We start from the raw sequence: 24428 nt of genomic DNA, 5'->3' as shown, positions 1-24428 counted from the left end.
GGAGTTTAATTCCTAGCACCCACATGGCTGCTCACAACTGTCTGTAATCTCAGTAGATCTGACACCCTGTTTTGGCATCTAGGGGCACCACAATGCACAGGATGAAGAGACATAAATGAAAACAAATCAGTCACTCATATATAATAAAAATTTTGAAATTTTTAACAAAATACATATTACATATTTTTCTGTAGCTTTTTTTTTGCTATAACTTCAATCTAGAGGTTCAGTGAACTGTCTAAGATATCCTCCCTTGTTGAACACAATTTATGGTGGGAAAACATTCGTGCTCCATCCAAGCATCTTTAGTATCTCCATATGTTTTAACTCAGCATTTTGAAAGCTTTGTTCTGCTACTAAATGGTTTATAGGGAAACCTTCCTAGGTTTAAAAATAAAAATAGCAAGATGTCATCTGGCTACTAGATCTAGTCAATGACAATTCAATTTAACTTATGGCCACTTAAACTTAACAAAACATTTTAATTTTATGCCATTTTTATAATCTTGACTCAGTATCTCAGTAATAAAATATAATACACAAATAGAGTACAGATTGAATTAGTGCCTCCAATGTGTATGGAGTTGTCACTATATTTTCCTTAAGGGAAATACATATAAAATTTAGAAGTATTTTCAATTTAAGAGGTATCACTTAAAAATACAGTTAATGGGGAAATGTCTCTGGTCGTGGCTCCTGGTCTTAGTGCTTGAGTCTAGACTGATTGCTTCTCTTCTTCAACCTCTACTCCGTTTCTCAATGATTCCCTCCAGACTGCACTCAGTCCTGCTCTCTTTCCTGCTTCTATTCCCTTTCACTCAGCTTTGCTCATTCTCTGTGACCAACAGAGATTTCTTTTTTGTAACCCAGATCTTCTATTAGGTAAACAAACCTTTGACAATAAGTTTCACCTTTAAACAACCTGTAGGAGAGAATCCTCGAGGCTTTCCTGGTTGCCAGCCCTTACTGTTGGGCAGAAGAATGGGAATCCACTCCTGAAACCCTAGAGATCGCATCTGAAAGTACAGGATCAGACTTCCGGAGAAAAACCATGATCTACTCAATCTCCTTCAGACATAAGAATACTAAGCTCATGTGGCCGTTTGATAGCCAAGTATGCTGAAAGCATTTAGAGTCATTCTGTGACACAGCACAGGATGGCAATGTTAACTGTGACAATCACTACTACTGCTAGTCCTGCTGCTGTTGGTACCAATAGTATTAAGGTGAGGTGAGTAGTATCAGGAAAGTGAATGTTCTCCAATCAAGCTCTGAATGTTACATTAAAACAAAGACAACTACTTTAAAGAAAGATTTATTTATTTTAATTTTTATGTGTATGAGTGTTTTGCCTGAATGTATGCATGCCTTGTGTGTATTGCCAGAAGGGGGAGCTCAATCCTCTAAAACTGGTTTTCTGATGGTTGTAAGTCACCCCATGGGTGCTGGAAACCACCCACGGTGCAGGCCCTGCAAGCACAGCAAGTGCTCTTCACTGCTGAGACATTTCTCCAGTCCACCCCCAGAACCAATTTTGGGGAAAACCCACCTTGTTGCAGTTTTACAGCATACTAATAAGATTATGAATGTGTGTTGTGTAAATGAGTGAACACTTAGTGACCTTCAACTAAGGATTAGGCATCGCCCTATGCTCTTTCACACAGGTTAACTTATTTGATCCTAGGTACCCCTCTTTCTCTCTTGCAGTAGTCAAGGGTCTTGTTATATTCAAGACGGTCTATTTCTTTCCATGTACAAACCCTTCTTTGCGTCAAGTTATTCTGTATAACTTCTTATTTTGTAAGTGCATTCAGCTGCATTTTTCAAAGGATTAATATAAGCCTTCCTACTTAAAAGGCTGTTAAAAAAATCATATATTTGGACATGCTATGCTACCGAAGTACTCTGCAAACTCTGGCTCTAACTCAATGGGTCATAAAAAAAAAATCAACGTAACAGGTCATAATTAGCATTTTAAGAAAGAGAATAGTGTACAATAAAAATACTGTAATATGCTGGGCACGGTGGCACATGTCTTTAATCCCAGTGCTCAGGAGGCAGAGGCAGGTGGATCTCTGTGAGTTCGAGGCCAGCCTAGTTTACAAAGCTAGCTCTAGAACAGCCAGGGATATATAAAGAAATGCCATCTCAGATAGAGAGACAGACAGACAGACAGACAGACAGACAGACAGACAGACAGACGATAGATAGATAGATAGATAGATAGATAGATAGATAGATAGATAGACAGACAGACAGATAGAGCTGTAATATACTACATACTGCAAAATTAGAAAAGGTTATGGCAAATTTCTTTTTCAAAGAATGTTTATATTTGTTTTCCTGGAGATGGGGACCGAACCCAGGGCCTTGTGGCCGCTAACACTCTAGTACTGAGCTATACTCACAGCTTCGTTTTCTTCAATTTGATATAGCTGTGTTTGTACAAAGCCATGTCTATATTTGGTCACCATATAAAAAGTAATTTGGGGTAGTTAAGAATATGCAGCTTTACACAACATTGCTTTCTCTTTATTACGCCTTCAGATGGCTCACGTCTAAGAACTGCTTTCAGAACCGGAGAGTCATTCTATGTTGAATCCTTAACTCCCAGCTCTATGCTCATGGGCAGCCTCGCTGCTATCCACCCGTGCTGAACAGAGGTGGCCATAAGTAGAGTGGCAGCCATAAAGAGAAATGGACCATAAATTTAAAAATAGGTCTGAATAAGGATTTGGTCCTCTCTTCTTCATAACAGAGAGACAAAAAAAACTCAGATAAAGAACAAAAATGATAAATATTTAAAGCATTTTGAATTGTTGAGGTTTAACAGAGTCTTGTTATGCCCTTTACTTTTACTATAGACTAAAGTTTCTGAGAAGTTGCAAGAAATGTGGTCAGTTACCGAGTCCTGAGTAATTAGTAGAAAGAAAAGGACAGAGAACAGAGAGGACTCCCAGAGCACTGGGCTTCAGAGCAGACTTGTCACTGGCTGCACTGCTCCTCCCGCTGCAAGGAAGCAAAGAGTAGGTTAACCCAATGCACGCAGACCAGAGGACTGCTTCACATTTTTGGCTCAGGCTCTGCTTTCTGTATATAAAAGCCCTACTAGTGGCTCTATTAAATGAACATTTAACATTTACTATTTTGTTTATAATGCTTAAAACAGTAATGTTTGGCCTTGTCGGCTTACAAAATAAATCACAGATGTCCTGAAGCTGAGAAACATGGCTCGGGAAATATCTCTACTAGAGAGAGGCATCCCTTATATAGGCCTTCTACAGACTATGCCCATCAGCACAGTCTGGCCATGTTAGAAGACATTAACATTTCTAGCCCTGGCTAGACATCTGCAAAGATCTTTACTTGTGCTTCAAAAAAAATGCCAAAAAATTTTATTTAGCTAGTTTTCAGTTTTAGTGAGCATTACCCCATATTAAAGTTGAAATAATAAACAAAATAAAATTAATTGTTCAATATTAGCTAAGATAGCACAAAATCAAAACAAGTGCCTTCCATTCACTGTAATCCAAACTCTCAACTCCCAGAGTCTATTTCCTATTAAGATATTAAGTAATAAGACAGAGGACAATAAAATGTGATTTAAATAAATATCTTCCAAATTAAGGCCTCTATTTTATTTTTTTAAGGAATGACTTGTGGCTAAGCACGGTGGTGTGTACTAAGTGACTGCAGTACTTGGGAGGGAAAGGCAACAAGGGGATTAAAGTTAGAGCCAGCCTGGGTTACATAGTTAGCTCCAGACTAGCTTGGTATATATAAAAACCCTATCTCAAGCAACAACAACAAAAGCACATCCTAAAATGTTCACTATGCTGAATATTCATGTGTCAATCTTAACTTCAAAACTTCATCAGAATCCATGTATTAAGCGCCACCATTTTCATCCAGGAAACTACCTTGGTATCTGAAATGCCTCCTAGTCTCCCTGCTCCAACCTCTCTTTATAGTTACTCTGCATTCAGAACGGCCAGAATCGTTTTTAAAATGTATCCTAGATCCTGCTATTCTTCTCTTCAAATCCACCCATTACTTCCTATAACTCTTGGAAGAATATCTCACCCCAACCTTTGCCCACCTCCCTATTCACCCCTCCCTTAAAATGAATATAGTTTAGCAATTTGACTGTCACAGAAGAAAATAAAAGTTTGTGAATGTGGGAAGAACAATGGGCAGGCTTGGCGGCCCTCTCCTTTCCCTTCTTGGACACAAGTTGCCCCGAGGGAGTGATTTTGTGTTCCTGCACTGTCTCCCTTCAGCACCTCTGGCTAAGATCCCTGTGGACTCCGGTCCCATTGCAGGATTTAATCTGTAGGAATTTCTGGCTTTTCCTCTACTCTATCTGTAATGATGGTAAATTTTGGCCTTCATTCATCATGCTTGAGTAATGAGTCTTATTTTCCAACTGTTTAGACCCTAAGCAAGGAAGATTACTAATTACACAGGCAACTACAAGCCCTAAAACCCCAGAGCACATACACAAAGCACACCCACCTTGTGTATGACTACACAGAATGATCTAAAAATTCCTATCTCTTCGTGGTGTGTTTAGAGTTGAACCATTTTCTTCATAAACTTTTCTATTTTTGATGAATATTTATTCAAATAAATATGAGCTATTTTTACAAGCAGAAAACAATTAGCCAAAATCAACTTTCTCTGATGACCATTAAACAGGGCAAATCTGGGGATGCATTTCCAGAGGAAATCATGAGCTAGGCTTTGGATATGTAGTCTACGAAAATTGAAGACAGGGCTATGAAATCATTTCTCTAATTATGATTACACATAATGTGGATGAGAATTCAAGGCCAGCCTGGGCTAAATAGTGACAATTTAGAGACAAGTATAGTGGCATGCACCTACAAGCATAGCACTCAGAAACATGAAGCAGGGGAGTTCAGTGTGTTCAGAGTCACCCTATGAGTTCAAAGCTAGCTCAAGGTTAGCATGGGCTACACAGCAAGATCCTGTCTCAAGAAACCAAGGATGTGGTGGCAGGGGACAGGGTGTATTTTATCTTGTCTGAATACGTCACTTTGTCTGAATTCAAGTCAGCAAACCATGACAAAACAATCTTACTCTTTTGAGTCAATTATTCTCAGCTCGTTTCCATCAGAATTATTCCTACTTGAGCCATAAAGTGATATCTCAGGGTTAGAGTTTCTGGCTCTACAACTTACTAGTTGTGTAAGAGTAGGGAAACTATTAAAATTTTCTCTTCTGTACTTTAGTTTTCTCATCTAAAACATTGCCTAACAATACTTACTTCACAGTATTGTCCTACAAGGATCAACTGAGTACACATATACATGCATGTGTGTGTGTGCGTGCACGCATACATGAGAGTGAATCAAATACTTGGATCATTACCTGGCACAAAGTAAATGTTTAATAAATATTATCTATTATTAATACCATATGTTTTGGAAGACAACAGGCTGAAAATACTGTTAGTGCAAATAAACATCACCATACACTAAAGGCTAAATCAGTCTATAACACACTCATTTGATTGCTGGTCTCACCCCAACCTTTGCAACCTAGCTACGACACTAAACACAAAAGAGAGTGAAGCCTGAAAACAATACAGTTAACTGCTGGGTTCACGTTTAAAAACAAAACAAAAGACAACTTCCATTTTAAAATCTCATCCTTTTAGTGAGTGAAAAACATTTTGCTGCAGTTTGGTTCCTGGTGATGGGGAATGTACTTAAACTGCAGATATTCCAATTGGCGAGATGAAATTGGCCCAAGCTGTCAGATGGGGAAGGGATGATTCAAACAGAGACAGACTGCAGTGATGTGGTTGGTGTCTGCCTTACTCTCCCGCCTGTCCTCCTCAGGCTAAGCAAGCTCCAGCCTAGTTGGCTTCTATTGGTTTGTTAAGTCTTGCTCTTTCACGGGTCTTTGCACTTACTACTGCTGCCTGCGGACTTTGCACCAGTTATTGCCTGTGATGTGTTGGTTCATCCTGACTTCTGGAAATACCATTTCAAATAACCCCAATACAATATAATGACAGAGTAAACATTAAGAATGGTTCTCGAGCCAAACTGCCTGTACTCTATCCTGTCCGATGTCTCCAACTGGAAGAGGGTGAGGCTAAAGACACTCAAAACATGATCGAAGTCTCCCAAAAGCTCACCAACAGCATCTCTAACCAGGGACAAAGAATTCAAATACAGGAGCCTATGGGAAATATTTCTAATTCAAAATAGAACAATGCTCATGACTGGTTAGTCTAGGACTGGCTTCAGTTATGCTACTTACTAACTCTGATATTGAGTAGGCAACCATTCTCTCTGTGACTAACTTTCCTCATAATAATAGCATTTATATAAGAACTAAGTGAAATGTTACATATAAAGCAATTCAAATATCACCACACCAGAAGAGAAGAAATGACAGCTCCATAGCATAATTGGCAGCTTATTTCACTTTTATCTAGACTAAGGAGTCCCTCTATAACCTTATACAAATCTTTATAATTTTTATTTAATATTTTAAAAACTAGAATTGAAGTAATTTGGGACAGTTTATATAGTTGGTTTTGTTTTGTGGTGTAAGAGGTTGGACCCAGTGCTCTACTTATCTACCCCAGGCTACCTCGTGAGCTACCCGGCCCTATTTATCTACCCCAGGCTACCTCATGAGCTACCCAGCCCTACTTATCTACCCCAGGCTACCTCATGAGCTACCCAGCCCTACATATCTGTGCTTTGAATTAGAGACATGATTTTTATGAAAAGCAGTAACTGAAATAATTTATTTATGGCATGAAGGCATGATCCCTACCTAGATAGGCTATGAATTTTGTAACTGATAATGTACTCACAGCGCCCGGACAGGGCACGCACAGGGCACCACCACCTTAGTAACTATTGGCTGACCTCCTTTTTCCCTTCTAGTGGTGAAACCACTTAAGAGTTTCTGTAGCATGGTAGAATTTGATCTCAGGATACTATTTAGCTTAGGAACTCAGTACTGACGAGCAGCAAATAATCCACGTTTTGCCTCTATGTCTTGGGTTGCATTTACAAACATGCTACACTGTCATACACTCTGCTGCACTCTACTTCTCCTGGGTCTCTTCATAGTTTTCTAGATCCTCACTAGCAAGCTAAGAAGAGACAAACATCTACATATGGGTTTCTAACATTGCTCTTAGTATTTTTCAGAGGTAGGCCGGGCTTTTCCCCCTCAATGTAAAACACCAGAAACCTTTTCCAAATTATTTAGTATTTAAAACTTGTTGAAAATATTATTTTCCCCCAAAAGTTACTACCATCCTTCCTGCTTAGAGTCAACATTGTAATGCTCTTACTTGACTCTCTATAATGGGGTGAAGGCTATGAATTATTAAGTGATCAGTCTTGCAGAAAGAAGGGAAAAGACACCTGGCAGAGGACATGGACAGGAGACGAGGCCATAAGTGAACCTTAGTCTCTGGAAACTCTATTTAATGACCTTTGTGTACTGCCACTAAAGAAAGATGAAGTTGCATTCATAGACTATAGAGTAATTAGATACCCAAAGGTCCTCCATACATTACATCTGAGGTTGACAGAAAGTGGTATGTCACAGAAATTTTAAAAACAAACCTGAAAGCAATTATTTTTGGTAGAAATAATCTCAAAGATAAATTTTTAATGAATTCTTCACACATCTTCACATGTGTAGATAGTAGAAAAATGATTAACAACTATGTGAAAATATTTTCTAAGTCAGAGTCATATGACTCTTGAAAAATACACAATGCATGACAGATTTATCACAAAGCAAGTCTCGGAATGAGCATACAATATAATATGGCAAAGTACCACAAATTTTCAAAATCTTTAGCTTTTAACATGTTGACACTGTATTTAAAAGAAATTTGGGTTACTATTATTAGAAGAAAGGAGAAGAAAAATTTTTTCTTCAAAGTCAATCATAGTAAATACACATAAAATATAGAAACCCTAACAAAATGAAATGATGTTCTTATTTTCAGGTGCTATGACAGCTTCAGAAGAAGGTCCAAACACAAGAAAAATGGGGCTAAGGCAATAGCTCAACTGGTAATGTGTTTGCCATACAAACATGAGAGTCTGACCTCAATGCTCTGCACCTATACAGAAAGCTTGGAGTGGTAGTATGAACCTGTAATCACATCCTGGAGAGGCAGACCCAAGGGGATGCAAGCGGCTCTCTGCTCAGCAAGTCTAGCCTAAAGGGAGCACTCCAGGTCCCAGAGACAGACCCTGTCTCCAAAAACAAGGATGGTGGCCCGAGAGGAACAACACCCAAGGGTGACTTCTGACCTCCACACATACGCATAAACTCTCCTACCCGATACACGCATCACAGGAAAAGTTACAGAAGAAGTTAGCAATATGAAAGTTTGGTTGAATTTGATACTTGAGTGAGAAAAAGGATTCCAAACATGAGTTATGGAACTGAAGATCACGTTACACAAAATAGCTAGATTCAAACAAACACATACTATCTGTTTTCTCTCATGAAGAATCTAGATTTTTTTTAAAAAAATGAAATATGAAGGGGTCTATTTGGAAAAAGGGAAAGCAAGAGATGGTGACAAGGGAGTGAACATGAGCAATGTACATGGCAAACACCTATGAAAATTTCATAATAAAGCTCAACATCATTACACTGAATATGTGCAAATGTTGGTACCCTTCAAAAGATAGATTACGAAAATTTAAAAGAAAATAATATATAAGAATAAAATTATAAATCTTGAGGGATATTTTAATATAAGGCAGCAGATAGCACCCACAAGCCTTCAAGTAACAGCCCCAGAGACTCAGTGAACCCACAGCATCTCCAAAATATCCTGTTTGTTTTAGTTTATTCTTCTCTGTATTAAGCTTTTTATCAATTACTTGGCTGGAGACTCTAAAAGAGATTATTCAACACTGTTTTGAGACTCTCAAGAAAGCCTTTCAGATTTTTGCAGAGTGGCTTTGGTCTGCTGGTTTGGTAATGTCAGAACTCTTAATGTAATCTCAATCTCTGTCTTATTCAAAAGGAACACCTCCCAGGAGGCAATGGGATTATCTACTCTGGCCTCTGCCTTCCCCAGTTCTGGGTTTTAGACAAGATACCACCTGCTCAGAGATCATCTCAGTGATAATTCTCATTTGAATTTCTTTTGTCTTGTTCTCAGTGAGGTAATAGGGTCACAAGAATATCAATTAAAATGTTCCTCAAGTAGACAAACACCAGGATGGTGGACAAGGAGAATACAGACAAGTAGCAAACACAGTAAGAAAACAAATTCTTTGAAGAGTATGAACTGCATGTATATCCTATTATAAAATTCTTTTAAATTCTATTAGCATATATTAGTTGTAAGTAATAACAGACTTCTTATGAGACTTTCATGCAGGCATGTAATGTGTTTCTTACCACATTCACGCCATTACCCATTTGTCTCCCACTCCTGCAAAACTGTGTGGCTGATAGTTAGCACACTGCTTAGCATAGGTCTAGAGCAGAGGTTCTCAACCTGTGAGTCACAACCCTTTGGAGGCTGAACAAACCCTTCCACAGGGTCATATACCAGATACCCTGCATATCAGAATTTACATTACGATTCATAACAATAGCAAAAGTATAGTTATGCAGAAGTAATGAGATGATTTCATGGTTGGGGGTCAGGAGATGAGGAACTGGGCCACAGAATCTGAAAGGTTGAGAACACTGCTCTAGAGGAAAGGGAGATCCTCAGGACACAAGCACTGTCACTAGCAGATCCTGCATTTGTGAGAAAGTGCTTTGTTCAAGGTATGTTGAAGGGAATTAAATGCAAGCTCCAGGATTAAAGGTGGCAACTATGACAGTTTCACCTACTCATCACAAATGTGCCATCACACTACCTGTGGCCCTGTGCAAAGAGCTTTTCTCCCTTCAGCTGTCGAGTTTCTGTGATTTGGATGGAAGATAGATAGATCGATAGATAGATAGAGTTGAAATAACAATTCAAAATTATTTTAAAGTCTGTTTTAAATCAAAGAGTATTTTCTGAAAGTGAAGTTTTTTCTTCTTATTTTGTTTCCAGCTTATACTAATATAAAAATCAGTAAAATATAGCAAATAGGATACAGTATAGTAAACTACATGTTCACATGTTACTAAAGTCAGCAAAACAGAATTAAAGACTGGGATCAGCAGGATGTCTTAGGCCCTGCTCCCTTAGCAGATGGCTTAGAACACTGACCCTCACACCTTGTTTTGTTTTCCACAAAATTGGAAATGACAAACTGCCATTACTTCAAGATATGCGAGATTGATCTTCAAAAATTACACTCAATTTTATTTTTAAAATATAGTAATAAGAAAAACAGGTCCTAAGAGAAAGACACCTGTGTGTATAGCATTCTGAAAACACTGCTCTTAAAGTGCCACAAGAAAACTACGTGTTGTTTAAGTCAGCAGTACCCACAGACGATGAAAGCCAGTTACTAGAAGATTTACTGCTTGGTTAAAATTCAGTTTACAATTCAAAGGCATTTTAAAATCTGTGTGCTGTTATGAAGCTTTATGGAGTTTACAGTGGAGATGAAAACAGAAATAAAAAGATCTGACAAACAGAAAATGCCGAAGATGTTTCCAGCATTATCAGTAGGGTTTCCCCCATCATTACACTTTATCTTATTTCAACACAAATGACTTACCTCCCTAGGGACCTGTTCAAAACGTAAATGTTTTAAAATATAACCGCTTGAGGAACAAAGCTGAAAAGATTGTTTTATTTTATGTATGTTTTGTGTACATGGATGTTTTGCCCACATGTGTTTCTGTATCATGTGTCTGGTGCCCTCCAAGGCCAGAAGAGGGCATTGGATTCCATAAAACTAGAGTTACAGACAGTTGTGAGCCACAAATGGACATGAGAATTGAATCTGGGTCCTCTAGAAGAGCAGCCAGTGCTCTTCACTGCTGAGCCCTCTCTCTAGTCTCCTTTAATAAACATTTTTAAAATTCAAATGTGAACTCCATGAGGGCAGGAAATTTTTTATCAATGTTCTTAAAACCTAGAGTATGGTCTAGCATATAAGATATATTCAATAAATACTAAATAATAATTTGACAAGAACCTTTTATTCAAGTAAAGAATTCAAACTGTATTACAACATTTGTAGGGGCAGGTCAGATGCACGGTGGGTAAAGGACACTTGACCACAAGTCTAAAAGTGACTTAATGGTGACTGCTGGGACCCATAGTAAAAGGAGGAACAGAGTCCAGCATGCTGTCCTCTGACATCTACACACGCACCATGGACGAGTATACTCCCAACACACCACACAAACAAGTAAATAAAACGTAAAAGATCTTACAACATTGGCATACAACTTTAATACTGGTAACCACGACTCTTTTAGCTATGAAATATTTTTCTTTTACACCTACACTAACACAAAGCCTTTTTAAAGCTCATTGGTAATCTACAGAATGAGTTAAGAGCTTTTACTTTCATTGTTTCTGCAGATTGTATCATCTATTTCAGTTCAAAATTTATTAGCTAAAACTATAGAAAGAAAACTTAAACCTATTAAAATAGTCTGGCATAGGAAAGAATATTAAAATAAAACATTATCTAAATTATTATAGGAATCATTATAAAACAACTGAAATAATTTTAGATTTTTGAGTTTTCTTGTATCCTTTAAAAAGTGTTTTCTGGTTCTCTGTTAAGTATTGTTCTGTATTATGTACATTTCTTTTCAAAGTGAGATTGAGATATTTACATAATAAGCTATACTATGCTTTTTTTAAGTTTTATATCAAAAGGGTGAATTTATTTTAATATTACACTCTAAATCAGAGCTGGAATGTTGGCTGAAATACTGATTATTATAAAAAAAAACACAGCACTTGATAAACTAATACTGTAGCTTAAATTATTCTAAACTCAGGAAATGAAATTCATAGTATTTTAACAAGATGTTTGTCTTTATGCTTTAGGTATCCACTGGAGGGGAAAAGAGATTTAAAAGTCATTGACTTCAGCAGGGTATGGTGATAGACACCTTTAATTCAGCACTCTAGAGGCAGAGGCAGGCCTGTCTCTGTGAACTCAAAGCCAGTCAAGTCTACATACTGAGTCAGGGACAGCAGAACATCCAGGGCTACACTGAGAAACCCCACCTCAATAAACACGACAAAACAAAAAAGGCTCTGACTTACTGTCAAGTTCCGATCCCAGATCTGTATGCTTCCGTTCTGGCAGGCAGCTGCCACAAGGTTCCCATCTCTACTGTATGTGCATGTAGTGGGAATGACCTTTTTACCCTGCATTGTCCGAGGTTTAAAAACGCTTTTTTGCTTCTTTGGATTTTCGACTTCCCAGAGCCTTACAGTCCTAAAAGGAAAAGAGGGAATATCATTTATTAACAACAGACTGAAAGAAAAGGCCCATAAAGACCACTCTTTCTTTCTTTTGGGGGGGAGGGGATTTCTTTTTAATTGATTTTATTGCGCTATACCTTTCATTTAAGAATTTTTTATATACTATAAGAAAGCCACATTTATGAATATTCATAGAAATAAAGAGGCAGAGACCTGCACTGGTGCACTGGAGTGAGCTCCCAAAGTCCAGTTGAAGAGTGGGAGGAGTGATAATATGAGCAAAGAGGTCAAGACAATGATGGGGACACCAACTGAAACAGCCTACCTGAGCAAATAGGAGCTCAATAACACCAGCTGGACTGGGAAGGACCAAGCATAGGACCAAACTAGTCCCTCTGAATATGGGTGACAGTTGCATGGCTGGGGCAGACTGAGGGGCCACTGGCAGTAGTACCAGGATTTATTCCTGCTGCTTGTACTGGCTTTTTGGGACCCTAATTCCCTTTGGGCGGATACCTTGCTCAGCCTAGATATAGTAGGGAGGGTCTTGGACCTTCCCCAAAGCAATGTGCCGTACCCTCTCTGAGGAGTGGATGGGGGTGGGGTGGGGGTAAGTGGAGGGAATGGGAATGGGGGGAGGGACTGGGAACTTGGATTGGATATGTATAATGAGAAAAAATGAAGCAAACCATTTGAATGCCATCAAATCAAAAAGCAAATGGCAAATTCTACTTCAAATCTATCAGTTATTTATAGTCAATGCCCTATAATGCAATTGATTCCAAGCTCTTACAATTGTATATCTTGACCAGGAGAGCTGTTAGGCATATGCCTCCTATTGAATGTACATTAATTTATAAATTATCTGCAAGTATCAATGAACTGCTCTATAGTATATACCATAAAATGCACTAAACTTAAAAAAAAGAAAAATTCATGCCCCCTTCTAGAACCCAAATAAAGACCCCATGCCTCTGGGAGCTAAACAGAAGCATAGCTCTCGGCCTCCGAGCTTTTGCCAAGGAGCAAGTCACAGCAGCTAGGCCTGGGGCACAGCAGATAAACTCCTACTCACTCCAGGGACAGGAGCACTGTCCTGAAGAAGGATTTAAATAGACGAAATTATTAGATACAGAAAACCAAAGATGAGATCAAAACTTCCTGGTAGAAACTATACAGTTAAGACACAAAAAGTTTGGTGGGGGCGGGGAGAAATCTAATGTTTTATAGACGATGAAAACATGTTTAAAAAGCAAGCTGAAATCAAGGCCTTTCCAAAAGACAAATCTGAGATAACTTACTGCTACCTAATATGTGATACAAGGTATGTTAAAAGAAGTTCTTAAAAGTAAAATCCAAAAACAAATAGAAGCCCAAATCTACACAAGGAAACTAAAGGCAAACATAAAAGACATTTAAAAGGATGTTCAAGTCTCTTTAAAAACCACATGGCAATAAGCAATATTAAAATCGCATATTATGAGGCTAATAATATTATATTAATAATAATACATGTTCAAATAAACAAATGACAGTGCTAGCGCACAGGCTGAGACAGAAGAGTGGAAGAAAGACTGAAAAGTTAAAGATGCAGTTGGTAAATCTCACCACAATCACTAACACTATTATGCAAAACCACTGTGACAATGGAGATCAAATGTATAGAACAGTCCCTTTTATTAGAATTAAGAAAAGCCACAGGAACAATGTGATGAACGTAAAACGGAGCGTAGACAGCCATCCCTAGAGCATGACAGCGGTAAAATGTCTATCAGTATGTTAGGAACAAATTTTTAAAAATGAACTTTGACAGAATGGTAAGAAGAGGCCACCTTGTGCTGGACTGCTTAGCTATGTGTGTCTCTTGATTTTAAATAAACCCTATTCTCAAGTCAAAACCCCAGAGATGAACTTGGGGGAGAAGTTGCATTTTCTCATCCTTCTTCCCAAAGTGGCTACACTGAATCAATCTAATTTAAAAGAAATAAAGAGATAAGTAAATAAATTTGACAATTTAGACAAAATGAACAAATTTTCCAGAAACAGGTAACAATCAGAGTTTACTCAAAAAAATCGAGATTAATAGTATTCATTTATATTAATTCAAATATATTACTAAAATATATATTTATATAATACAATATATATGTAAAAAGTCAAATATATAATTTAAAACTTCTCCACTAGTTGGGTGTGGTCATTTGTTCCTGCAATCCCAGCACTCAGAAGGCTGAAGTAGGAAGCCTGCCAAGAGGTCAAAACTAACCTGAGCTATATAGTGAGATCTAGAGCAAAACTGAGACCCTATCCTGTCAAAAGAAAAAAAATCACAATGAGAAAACTCAAGACAATATTACTGTTGAATTCTCTCTAATATTTAATCATGAAATGGAAGTTATCATCTTTAACCTAAAAGCCCAGAACCTACAACACTCCAAAATCTAAACTGTTTTCAAGTATAATACATCCAAGAACTCCTTAAAATGATCAAAACTCACGTATCAGAGTTGTCAGCTAAGTGCTGTATCTTATTTTAAGACGGTGCTAGCTAAAAGTGATGGCACACACCAGTAGATGCAACACTCAGAAAGTCTTAACAGCAGGACTGCAAGTTAGAAGCTAGCCTGAGTTATGTAGCATGACTCTGCCTCAAAAAAAAAGAAAGAATGAAAGAGAAGAGAAGAGAAGAGAAGAGAAGAGAAGAGAAGAGAAGAGAAGAGAAGAGAAGAGAAGAGAAGAGAGAAAGTGTAGCGCCTGCACTACGGGACAGGACGCTAGGCGGGGAAAGAGGCTGGAGATTTAAACGCTTATGCACATAGACAGAGACACAAGGACACAGTCATCCTTGAAACAAAAATGCCATCTTTACTGTGCTCCAGGGAAGCTTATATAGGGATCTTTAAGTGATAGCCACACCCCCCGCTCCCAGGATTTACAGCTGTAAAACCCACCAGAAACCACTCTCCTGCCATCACGATTTCATGAGAGTCTCGTGCTCAGAGCAGCTGCATTTACAGGAAAACAAGCTGCTTACTCAGTTCACTTCAGCAGGCAAAGGGTCTGAGGCACACAAAGGCAAGGTTCAGGGGTCAGCTGACCCAACAAAAAAGGCCATACTGCCTAGTGTAAGCTCAAACAAGGGTTCAGAAACAGGAGTAAAGAGCTCCAGGCTACAAGGTTACTTGGCAGTAAGACCTCTTAAAGCCTGTGACGCACCTTCTGGTTTCGCTCTTCAGGGTCTGCATTTCGCAGACTTGTGTAGAGCTAGTTTTGAGCAATGAGGTGTAAATGAGAGAAGATCTCAAGGAAGCTTCTCAGAAGGTTACAGTTCCTTCTTCCGATTCTTTTTTTTTTTTGGGGGGGGGGGGGTTCGAGACAGGGTTTCTCTGTGGCTTTGGAGCCTGTCCTGGAACTAGCTCTTGCAGACCAGGCTGATCTCGAACTCACAGAGATCCGCCTGCCTCTGCCTCCCGAGTGCTGGGATTAAAGGCGTGCGCCACCACCGCCCGGCCTTCTTCCGATTCTTTACTCTTTTGGCTGGCAGTAACCTGAATATGAAGTTGAGGACCATGCGTTATGGATTTAATTTTCAGTTCCAAAATGGCTAGTGATTTTGAGGATTGTTCCACATGCTATTTTTTTTCCTTTGGTGAAGGAATTGCTCAATGTTTGCCTGCTTTCAATATTAAGTAGTTCGTTTTCTTTTTACTAGCCACTAACAGCTCTTTATTCTAGATACGAGATTTTTTTTCCTTTTGTTGGTTGGTTTGGGGGGTGCAGGAAGTAGTGGTAGAGACACAAATCCAGAGCCCTGCACATGTTAGGAGAGCATACTAAGTTAATCTCCAGCTATAGATTTAAGTTCTGGACAAGAAATGTATTTGTAAACCAGCAAGTATTAGCTAAGACTATTTTTTACCCACGACTATTCATTTTTAAAAAGTGTTTCAAGTAACAGATTTTAAAAATATTGATGGACTGGAGAATAGCTCAGCAGTTAAGGACACGTGGGTAGTGTTAAGGTCCTCCTGCAGAGAACCAGGGTTTAGTTCTCAGTAACTATATGGCTGCTCTGTACTTCCAGTTCCAGGGAATCTGATGATAAGCATGTGGTATGCAAACATTCAAGGAGGCAAAACACACATACACATAAAATAAGCAAATATTTAAAAACTTCTTTGAGATTGGGTCTCAAACATCCCAAAAGACCTGGAACTTTTGCTATCCTACCTCTACCTTCTTTGTGTCTGTATTAAAAATGTGCGCCACCATGCCTGGTCTACACGGTACTGAGAGCTCCTGAGCTCTGAACATGCTAGGCCAGCAATCTAGCAATCAAACTAAAGCCTCCTCCTTAAATTTTTTTATACACTCTAAATCATCAGTATTTGGAAGTCACTCACTTAAAAGGTTCATAACTAATCAAAAAATCATAGAAATTTCCTTTATTTCTTCTGTAAACTTTATAGTTTTAAATTTTATAACTAGATCATCTAACTGAACAGGCTGTGTGGACCGAGGCTAATGGTTTTGTACATGGATGTCCACTGGAACAGCATTACTTGTAGTCAAGCATTGGAAAGCCTGCCCCTTGCTGAAGGTGTCCTATATTGTTTACTTGTTCCCTATCTCTATTAACTGTTTCCCATAATTAACAATCACAAAACATTGAGAAATACTACATGTGTTTTCATTTTTCTGGCCCCAGCTCTGCAGTGGTCAGGATAAATTACAATAGTCAACTTCTCCTTTTTATAACTCAGCATCCCCAATGACAGATGGCTTTAGACGTATGATGAGAAAGACCCCACACAAGTATAAAGAGTCATCATGTGGCTTGTTTAAAGTTCATCATCTCTACAACCGGGATAATGAGGGGCTGTGAGGACCAAATGAGATTAGGGAAGTAAACATATCTAGGACAATATTTGGAACACAATAGGCACTCAATAAATACTTGTTCCTTTCTGGTTTCCCCCTAGATCATAAATAAAAAACAAAGCTAATAAATCCAACAACTAAGTATTTCCATTTATTTTAGTTTATTAACAGGTTGGGCTAGTTATCAAAATAATGAGAAAGTGGAAAGTAATTTACCTAGCATACAGATGTGTGAAATACAAGCTCATACAACATCTGATAGTGACTAATTACACAATAGTTTTATGGCTCCAAGTCTCTCAATTTGTGTCTAAAAAATAGATGCTTAAGTGCTAGCCATTAGGCATCTGTCAGAACATTTTATGCTGTAGAACACATATTCTGAAACTTGGAGTGAGATCTAGACTTGTAAAATTAAAACTGTTTCAGAGGGAAGATTTAAAAATAAAGAAGGGCCTGCCTGAGCCTTCCTGGACATAAAATGAAAATATCCAGAAGACAAGAAAAAGACACAGGTGGGGTCATTACACTGCCCCAGGCACAAATGCTTTCTGTCTTAGAATTTTGGACTGTTTCCAGATACAAGTTCTAAACTTTCTGGCATCTGCTGCATAAATGCATCACAGCACTTGGCAGAAGTCGGGGGAAGCATTAATTTTGCACGGAAATCACTTAGATCTTGGTTTAATTTTTCTCAAAAGACTACACAAGCAACACAACTGACACAAGAGTCTGAAACTTGTGGACTCTCTTGGTAGAAAAAAAAGTAAGAAAGGTCTTCTTGTTTAAAAAGTATTAAGGTGTTCCAGTTCCACAGAAATAAGGACAATGTCCTAGCTTTTATGAAAACACACAATAATCTTTATGAATACACACTTGACAGGAAATTCATATGTATGTATTTAGCGACTGCAGTGAGGAGACAATGGTCCCTTTTTCCTCTCATGGTTCTGCAGTCGCTCCAGGAAATGTACTCAAGTCTGAAGATTTGGAGGTGGGAGCCTCCGATGAGAGAGAACATGCTGTTTAGTGTTCTGGGTCTTTGGGTTTCACTCAATATGATCTTTCTAGTCCCCCCTCCCTTTACCTGCAATGTTCACAATTTCATTTTTCTTTACAGCTGAGTACTGTCCCGTAGTGTATATGTACCACATTTTCTCTGTCCATTCACCATCACTGAAGGTCATTTTGGTTGTTTCCATTTCCTAGCTATTGTGAACAGAGCAGCGATGAAAGTGGCTGGGTAAGTGGCTGTGGAGGAGGATACTGAGGCCTTTCCTTTGAGCATATGCCATGGAACAGTATAGCTGGGTTCTTGTGGGATATCTGTTTACACTGTATAAAGATGTTTCTATGTTTTGCCTCACCTGCCTAAGGCACCTGATTGGCTTAATAAAGAGATGAATGGCCAATAGCTAGGCAGGAGAAAATAGGCAGAACTTCTGGGGAGAGGGAGGAACTGGAGATAAATCTAGGCATGCCACAGACACCAGTGAGGTGCAGAACATGTCAGACTTAGAGAATGTGAGAGAGGTAAAAGTCACGAGGCAGGATGTAAATGAATAAATATAAACAGGTTAGTTGGAGTTACAAGAACTAGTCAGAACAAGCCTAAGCTAAGGCCAAGTTTTCATAATTAATAATACGTCTCTATGTCATTATTTGCAGGCTGGCTGTCCCACAAAGGAAAGTCTGACTACACTGGGTCATATGGTAGGTTTATTTTAGCTTTTTGAGAATTCTCCAACACTGACTTCCAGACCGAATCAGACGGCAGTCCCACCAACAGTAAAGGAGTTGAAGTAAAATTTTCCCAATTGGGCTGATGATGTTCCCTCTAGGGCCAATGACCATCTCACAAAAACACCTGACCCACATATGAGACGTCCTCCTTTGATCTGTTGGTCAGAGCTTTCCAAAAGACTCCCAAAACATTATAGGCTATCACTACTTCCCCTGGCTGTCCCCAAGAGGTGGGAAGGTAAGTGCTGACTGCTGAAGACACCATACACTTAAGAAACAGGGCCCAGAACCCCCAGCACTGAAACTAACCTGAAAACACCATGCAAATTTCCAAAAGAAGAAAGCAACGAACAATCCCACCCAGTTATCATTTCTATAATCCACAACAAGGACCAACATGAACAACCTTAAAATATAGTAGTGGCACACATACCTTAGCAGTAACGAAGGGAAATTATGACTGGTACTGGAAACCTAGACAGCTACCCGGGGCTAGTGAAGCCATGAATCTTAGAGGAGAATCTACAGCTACCACTTTACTAAACAAGCATAATTCCTAATTACTTTCTAGATATTTGTCCTTACACACATGGATAAATGTTATTCTCACCCCTCATCAAGGAAACTTCTCTTTGCAACAGATAGAAAACACTACAGAAAACCACAAACAGTCAAAATGCAGGGTTGTGGAGCCCAGTCCCAATGAAAATATCTACAATATGACTTCTATAATTAAGGCTTGGGGATCACTGTGGAAAAGGGAGAGAAGGTTTGTAAAAGCTAGAGGAACAGGAAATTCTCTATGAGATTGTGTTTCCTAAGAGTATCTGAAGCTGTACATACAAAGTCTCACCAACATGACTACCTAAACATGCCCTGAGCAAGCACAACACAGCAGACATCCAAAAGTGGACAGGAAAGCCCATGAGGCCTCAACCCTACACAAAAACTATAGACAGTTAAGGAATGCAGAGAATGGGAGAAATAGCCTTCTCCAGGAAAGAATCTACAATTGATTTCCAATGCCAAACAGTCAGCCTTGAAATACAGGTAACATTACACAGATTGAGCAGTTTGTAATCATGTGTTTCAGATGTGATTGTGTACATTTATGTATGTAACAATATTAATGAAAAAAGAGGCCATGAATTTGAAAGAGAACAAGGAGAGGTATGTGGAAGGGTTTGGAGGGAGAAGATAATGTAATGATATAATTTCAAAAATATAATAATTTTTTAAAAAGAAACAGATTCACAAAGAATTGATGTGAACTTGTGAATTGGCAAGGAGTGCAGTTAAAAGGTGACTACTGCTCAAGGATAAGAATAAATGGGAACCGGAGGAAATGAATGAGTAGGTTAGTTATTTTCAAAGAGCAGGAACATGCAAAATGAACAGTGTTGGACTAGTGTGATGCTCTCTTTCTGGAAGCTACTGGTAGACTAGGTTCACACTGGTAATTCGCAATGAGCAGAGAAGGTAAGGAGCAATGACAGAGTACCAACTGAACCAGCCCTGGATTGGACTTCATAGATCACATCATAAACGGACATGTAGCGCAGCTTTACAGTTGTTTCTGGTTTGATAAACATATTCTAACTGGACCCCTTCAGCTCCTCAGAAGCTAGATCTGCAGCAACCTTTTCCCACGTATTCAGGAATAGGTGTAAGGACCCCAAGACCTGTATCTAAGCCCAATCCACAGGTCCAGTGTACTGTAGGGAAGGAATGTGAGTCCACCACTATGAGAATAATGGAAAAAGGGACCATTCTTCTCATGCCAAAATAGAGTTTATTTATTTCAAATAAATATCGTTTATTTGTTCTTTATTACTATTTGTTTTAAACTGTTATTGTTTATTATTTGTTATTAATCATTAATATTATTTATTTTAAATAAAATATATTTCCAAGATAGTCCTCTCTACTTAAAAACTAACAGGGACTACTTAAACATGAACAGCATTTCTGCATTAAGATTCAATATGGAGCACAGCATGAAGGCTTTATGGCTTATGAAAGACAAGCAGACGGGGCTAGTATTTCATAGGGTGCCCTCTTTTGACATGTGGACAAGTCAAACAGAGATTCCCATATCTCTTTCAAGTAGCACGCTAAAGAGCTGATGAAACCAAACGTTCTCCTAAGGGTCCTATTGCTCTTATTTCTCCAATACATAAGGACACTAAAGTTTATATGTATGCTGGGGTTATACTTACCTTTTAAAAATTATGTAACTAAATACATTTTCTTTTAATTCATTTTAACATATTAACTTAATGTTAATGAATCATTTGCCTAAAAATGTTAGTTAAAAATGTTAGTGCCAGCAAAACAAAATGGCTCTAACAGCACGTCAACACACTTTCCAATATAGTCCTCTCTATTTAAAAACTAGCAAGGACTATTTAGACATGAATAGTACTTACATTCTCTGTACCTTTATTCTTTTCAAAGTAAAAGCAAACTAATCACAAAAATTTTTTCCAAGTAGATATTTATTTTAACTCTGTTTTCAGAACACTTGGCACAGTTGTGAAGAAACAAAAGAATTCCAATAAAATTAAAACCCTATGCCATATATATATGTATACATATATATATAGTTTAAAAGTATATATGTTGTCTGTATCTCTAGGTATCCACATATCTACCTATTTTTGGTACTGCTTTCATCCTATGTTGTCATGAAATGTTCTTCTAAATAATTTGCCTCAACTGCTTATTAGGGTGTGAGTACTGTTTCTGGCATTACAGAAATATATAGGGCTTTTGTCTTCACAGAAATCACATCCCAGTTAGTGCAAATGTCTTCTAGGCACTGCAAGACAAGTGAGGTCACAATTCAGCATTTATAAATGCTTTCTACAGGTCAGGTACTTCGGTTGACATAGGAGGATGTAATAATATCAGTTCTCCTGAAATAGATAAAACTCAGAGAATAACATCACATCATGAGACTACCACCCAGAGAAGAGGAGGCAGTTTGTTGGCAAGCCTTGGAAAAAATTCCTTTGAAGTAGAATTTTTCAGGAGGGCTAGTATTCTCAAAGTAAAATTCACAGATTGGGTGTAAATCCTACAAACAGATGGAGAACGTGAAAAGAGGTTTGAAAAGGTAACCTCTCTCTTTCTGAAACAAAGAATAGTTTGACAAGAATATGAAGATGAGATTGAAAAAAAAGCCAGGATGAGCCAGATGATAAAGATAATCCCATGAAATGCACTGAGATTATGGGCTCTAGACTCTAAACAACTGTAGAACTACTATAAAATAGGTAGCTGGGGAGAGAGCTCAATGAAAGAAGCCCTGGTTTCTCTTTCAGGGTTCAAATCCTGGCACCCATATGGTAGCTCACAACTATCTATAACTCCATTCCAGGGTATCTAACACCATCTTCTGGCCTCTGTGAGCATTATACACACCCACAAACATAAAATAAATAAATAAATAAATGGATCAAGTTACTATATCAAACTTGTGTTTTAGAAAGTCACTTGGACAGCAGTGAGGAAACTGTTAAGAGAGAAAAAACTTGCAGGTGAGACAGCTCAAATGAAAGATGCCCAAGTTCTACACCAAAGCCAGAGAATGAGGAAAATAAGACAAGTAACTCTGGGGTAAGCAAGAAGGGTGATGTCAATCAGGCAGGCAGACCAGTACAAGATGAGCCTAAGACACAGGCTGCTGATTCTGTAAGAGGTAATGACAGGTCACAGTTTCGGTGCCTCAGTGACATTCAGATATAGGAGTCGGCTATGCAGCTCTAGAGCACTGGTTCTTAACCTCCCTATCGCTGCGACTCTTTAATACAGTTTCTCTTGTTATGGTGACCCCAATCAGAAAATTATTTTGTTGATATTTTGTAATTGTAATTTTGCTACTGCTATGAATTATAACATAATATAGGATATACAGGATATCTAATATGCAGATCCGAAGGGGTAATGACCCATAAGTGGAGAAATGCTGACCTATGCTATAAAACAAGATGTTCCAAAAAAATAGCACACAAACAAACCTGGCTAAGAAAAAGAGCAAGAAGAGATGCTGAGGTGAGGGTGCATCATTCAGTTAGAGTCCTGGATGATAACAAGGGTCAGGAGGTAGCTCTGAGGGAGTTTTAGGTTGAAGAAAAGTCAGGAGTCAATATGTTAAAAGAAATACAGTGTGGATTTCAGTTCAAGTGTGCATTTGGTGTGTTGAGCATTTCTGTTTGAGTGTGCATTTGTGTGTTTTTTGTACACAGGTGTGTATGATTATGCTATTCTAGGATGCCTGTGTATCTGAATCTAAAGGTTTCTTAGCAAATTTCAGTGGGAAAGGCCCTGCAAACAGAGTAAGGAGTGTGCATGGCATCCTAAATAAAGGGTGAGGGCAAGATTGCTTGGTTGATAAACGTGCTTGCCCACAAGAATGATGACCTGAGTTTGATGCCCAGAATCCACATGGTGGAAGGAAGACCTGATTCTCACAAGTTGTCCTTTGACCTCCACATGCATGCCATGGTCTGTGTGACTTCCATGTTAAGTAAATAAGTATAAGATGTAAGAGGACCGTAGAGAAACAACATAAGCTAGAGTGTACCCTCAAGGCCAGCTTCATGTTCTAGTAAGATACCTCAATCTACAGCTAGGGTACAGAGCCCAGGTAAACTAAGACAATGTACCTGACAAACGTGAGAATGATGCTGTTAGCCACATTGAGAACTTACTAGAGAAAGACACTAGAAAGTAGCTAGAATATTCAAGACCCAGTGCTTCAAGCAGCACCCATTTCTGACTAACCAGAAATTCAAAGTGAGTGCGTCTCTGAGAAAAATTGACATTTGAGAATGGCCCCAAAGCAGAATTCTGCAGCTCTCCAATTGCATCTCCAGGTACCTGACTGGACAGCAGGAAATTCAAAGTGAATCCATGTAGGTCATAAGGCAAGTCACTCAGTTCTGTTCATAAAAGAGTCAGTCTGCAGACATTCTGCAGGACAGAGAAAAAAAGTGACTGACAAACTGCCAATATAGGCAGAACTGTCTTTGAAATTTCCTGCTTCATGGAAAAGTTTGCTGGATACTATGGGCCTGTAGGCTGAAGATGGATGCCCCAATGGTACAAAAGAACTCTGCATGACTGTCCAGGCAGCAATATGTCTCTGTCACTTCTAGAGTTTTGGAAGTTGCTTACAATGTACTTTCTGTTTACTTGGGGTAATATTATATCCTTCTGGAGTCTTTTTAATGGAGTTAAAGAATAGATAGTTTTAATTTTCCTTAGTTATGATAAAAGATAAAGTAGATATAAATATTGTAAATATAATTCTTGCTTGATAACTGTTTGCCATATATAATTTTACTATGTTAAAGTTAAAAACCTTCCTTTTTTTATTTAAACAGAAAAGGGGAAGTGATGTGGGATTCCCCTTTGCATG

General features: G+C 38.5%; 1 protein-coding gene across 1 annotated transcript in view; it reads right to left on the bottom strand.

Moving 5' to 3' along the window:
* Wdr70 (WD repeat domain 70) overlaps positions 1–24428 on the bottom strand; it is a 208266-nt gene that overhangs the window by 68155 nt on the left and 115683 nt on the right. Inside the window, exon 10 of the mRNA XM_038323203.2 lies at positions 12218–12392. Coding sequence (XP_038179131.1) covers positions 12218–12392 — 175 coding nt within the window. The remainder of the gene's footprint in view (positions 1–12217; positions 12393–24428) is intronic.

Source organism: Arvicola amphibius, chromosome 3 (genome assembly GCF_903992535.2).
Source record: "Arvicola amphibius chromosome 3, mArvAmp1.2, whole genome shotgun sequence".
Classification (NCBI taxonomy): domain Eukaryota; kingdom Metazoa; phylum Chordata; class Mammalia; order Rodentia; family Cricetidae; genus Arvicola; species Arvicola amphibius.
The sequence above is the reverse complement of the archived record's forward strand: the minus strand, read 5'-3'. Positions and strand labels throughout refer to the sequence as shown.